Source organism: Limulus polyphemus, unplaced genomic scaffold (genome assembly GCF_000517525.1).
Source record: "Limulus polyphemus unplaced genomic scaffold, Limulus_polyphemus-2.1.2 Scaffold2646, whole genome shotgun sequence".
In the NCBI taxonomy this organism is placed as follows: domain Eukaryota; kingdom Metazoa; phylum Arthropoda; class Merostomata; order Xiphosura; family Limulidae; genus Limulus; species Limulus polyphemus.
In genome coordinates this window covers 140,395-144,788 of record NW_013668256.1, presented here as the reverse complement: position 1 = coordinate 144,788, position 4,394 = coordinate 140,395, and the positions used below count along the sequence as shown (strand labels likewise).

The window sequence follows — 4,394 nt, the reverse complement described above, 5'->3', positions numbered from 1 at the left end:
GGTACACACAGTTACAATCAGGAAACACTGTGTTACAAACATATATAATTACTCGTCATCCCACACAATACAAGATGGTACACACAGTTACAATCAGGAAACACTGTGTTACAAACATATATAATTACTCGTCATCCCACACAATACAAGATGGTACACACGGTTACAATCAGGAAACACTGTGTTACAAACATATATAATTACTCGTCATCCCACACAAAACAAGATTACACACGGTTACAATCAGGAAACACTGTGTTACAAACATATATAATTACTCGTCATCCCACACAATACAAGATGGTACACACGGTTACAATCAAGTTTCCTGATTGTAACCGTGTGTAATCTTGTATTGTGTGGGATGACGAGTAATTATATATGTTTGTAACACAGTGTTTCCAATGTGTTACAAATATATATAATTACTCGTCATCCCACACAAAACAAGATGGTACACACGGTTACAATCAGGAAACACTGTGTTACAAACATATATATTTACTCGTTACAATCAGGAAACACTGTGTTACAAACATATATAATTACTCGTCATCCCACACAAAACAATATTACACACGGTTACAATCAGGAAACACTGTGTTACAAACATATATATTTACTCGTCATCCCACACAATACAAGATGGTACACACGGTTACAATCAGGAAACAATGTGTTACAAACATATATATTTACTCGTCATCCCACACAAGATGCCATTACATTACATAATACTCTATGTTATTTAAAGTGGGGATAACGTATAAAGAACCCGCACTGGTAGCGACAGTTGTTACAACAAGTTTTGACTCTATATTACGTAATATTTATGTTGTTTGAAGTGAGGGTAAAGTTCACTTAGCAAGTCAGTGAACAATCTAAAGGTCAGCCAACACGGTGCACACTGACAGATAACGTTATGGCTACTTACTGCTTGTATCCTGTTTCGGCGTGTTTCCTGGTGACGTGGCCCAGTTCACCTTCATTTCCTAAATAGAAACAAAAACATTACTATTTGCAGGGGATACACGAACAAAACGTTATTATCTGCAGGAGATATACGTACAAAAACATTACTATTTGCAGGAGATATACGTACAAAAACATTATTATTTGCAGGGGATACACGAACAAAACGTTATTATCCGCAGGAGATATACGTACAAAACGTTATTATCCGCAGGAGATATACGTACAAAAATATTACTATTTGCAGGGGATACACGAACAAAACGTTACTATCCGCAAGAGATATACGTACAAAAACATTGTTATTTGCAGGGGATACACGAACAAAACGTTATTATCTGCAGGAGACATACGTACAAAAACATTACTATTTGAAGGGGATACACGAACAAAACGTTATTATCCGCAGGAGATATACGTACAAAAACATTACTATTTGCAGGGGATACACGAACAAAACGTTATTATCCGCAGGAGATATACGTACAAAAACATTACTATTTGCAGGAGATACAAGAATAAATACATTACTATTTGCAGGAGATACAAGAATAAATACATTACTATTTGCAGGAGATACAAGAATAAATACATTACTATTTGCAGGAGATACACGATAACGTGTTGAGAAAAAAATGATACAAGTTGAAGAATAACAGATAACCCAAACTACTAATTTAGCATCCAGATTATCTGTAACCACCCTACTGACTTTAAAACTTTTTATTTAAGTTGATAGAAACTTGTAAGCTATAAACTTCCAACTCAAATTTTGACAACAACGTTAAGTTTAGAACGTAACATTAATATAGCATCGTCCAACTGTAATTTAAACACGAGATATAACATTTCCAACTATAGTTTGAACATGAGAAACTAGCCTGCATAATATTATCATTTCTATCTATAATTTAAACTTGAGAATATTAGCCTGTAATAACATTTCCAGCTATAATTTAAACATAAAAAGACTAGCCTGTAATATAGAATTTTGCAAATACAATTAAATACGAGAAAATAGCCTGCAATACAGCATCTTCCAAGTACAACTTCGACATTGCAATCGGCTATTTCTGCTGATGTGTAAGATTGCAGTGGCGACACGTTCTCCCAGAACAAAGAAGTATTGGATATTTACCAGAAGAAGACTAATTACGGACACGAAACAACTGATAATGCTTGGAACTGTAATAAACATTTCTATTCAGCCTAATCAAGTAATAATTTTGGGCTTTTCGTCTGTCGGACAGTATTAGGCAAAGAAGAAAGTTAGAATTTGGGTAGTAACCCTGGCTTCATTATTCCCGGATGAATTAGTTTAAAATGAGAATCAATGAATTCGATGTATCTCCTCTTACACTGCTTTAAATGTTAGCTACAGCTGCATAATATTGCCCAGTTTATATGCTAGCACGATGTCGTGGTACATCACCCCTCATCAGGAATCCAAAGCTTGATACCGTAAGTTAATAGGAGATTCAAATGAGTGTTGCTATGGCTACAGCGTCCACTCATGAATACAAGTAGATGATCGACTATACCGGAATCGTAAGCTATTTTTATATTATCATATTTTACTATGTTTATATACAATACAACTGGACACCATACAAAGACGTATATACACAATACAACTGTACACCATACAAAGATGTATACACACGATACAACTTTACACTATACAAGGATGTGTATATATACAATACAATCGTACACCATACAAAGATGTATACACACGATACAACTTTACACTATACAAAGATGTGTATACACACGATACAACTTTACACTATACAAAGATGTGTATACACACGATACAACTTTACACTATACAAAGATGTATACACACGATACAACTTTACACTATACAAAGATGTATACACACGATACAATTTTACACTATACAAGGATGTGTATATATACAATACAATCGTACACTATAGAAAGATGTATGCATGGGTGATACTAAAAATCATATCGAAACTCTAAAACTACATAAAATCACCGAAACCTCAGCACTTTTGTTACGCAAACCTTGCTTGTTTGTTTATATTATCTACACATTAAATAACTTTAGAAATAAATAAACATTATTTACATGGAACACAAATCTACTTCGAACGATCTTTTCAACCAATAAGATTCTCTGTAATAAACATAGTGGCCAGGTCTACTATCTTTTCAACCAGTAAGATTCTCTGTAATAAACATAGTGGCCAGGTCTACTATCTTTTCAACCAGTAAGATTCTCTGTAATAAACATAGTGGCCAGGTCTACTATCTTTTCAACCAGTAAGATTCTCTGTAATAAACATAGTGGCCAGGTCTACTATCTTTTCAACCAGTAAGATTCTCTGTAATAAACATAGTGGCCAGGTCTACTATCTTTTCAACCAGTAAGATTCTTTGTAATAAACATAGTGGCCAGGTCTTTGATTTTTAGAAATTTCTCCCAACTCATGATCCTTGATCATCTTTAAATACTTCAGGAAAGAAGTAACGAACCAAATATCATGTAATTCGTTACCAGACAAATCTCAGAACGAGTTATCGATTTACCCGGTTCAGTTATAATTACAAACCAGTTAGGTTTATTTCCTAAGGGCGTGGTTTTCCGTACCAATCTGGGTACAAAATGAAAATCTTGCCATAATAAAAGAGGAATGTGCAGTAAAACGTCCTTTCAGAAACACTGTTCTACTTGTTTAAAACATAATAGGTTTCTAAAGTAGCAGAGATTACCAGTACGGCGATGAAGAAAAATGATGGAACATTCTACGATCAATGTTGAACAAACGCTTATGATAACATCTGACGTCAGAGATCCGCTAATAATTAGTTGAAGACAGAGCAGTAATCATGCTTCGATAAACATTTCCACAGAACCCTCTTCTCTGCAAAGCTATTAACTACACACACGATATAACTAAAAACTTTACATTAAAAAAACAACAACAAAAAAAAAACGTTACATTTTTCATTTCACGAAATAATTGTTTTAATTTTTATTTAATGCTGCACAGGCCCTCTATAGCTCACATGAAATATTTCCTAATTCCAAGCAAGACAATTTTCCAGAAAAATCTTTATGCTCTACTGAACTACACTGGTATATAAGAATGGATGGCAAGCACAACTGCCGTGGACCAAAAATATAGCCTCCAAACATGGTAAACATATATAGACAACGAAACATAGGGACAAGACTTGTGTATTGTCTCACAACTTCAGTGGCCTCCAAACATGGTAAACATATATAGACAACGAAACATAGGGACAAGACTTGTGTATTGTCTCACAACTTCAGTGGCCTCCAAACATGGTAAACATATATAGACAAAGAAACATAGGGACAAGATTTGTGTATTGTCTCACAACTTCAGTGGCCTCCAAGACATGGTAAACATATATATATATATATA

General features: G+C 34.3%; 1 protein-coding gene across 1 annotated transcript in view; it reads right to left on the bottom strand.

Annotated features, from left to right (window-relative positions):
- The window catches only part of LOC106467524 (nucleolysin TIAR-like), a 148,473-nt gene that overhangs the window by 23,144 nt on the left and 120,935 nt on the right, over nt 1-4,394 (bottom strand). The window contains exon 5 of the mRNA XM_013927888.2: nt 935-992. Coding sequence (XP_013783342.2) covers nt 935-992 — 58 coding nt within the window. The remainder of the gene's footprint in view (nt 1-934; nt 993-4,394) is intronic.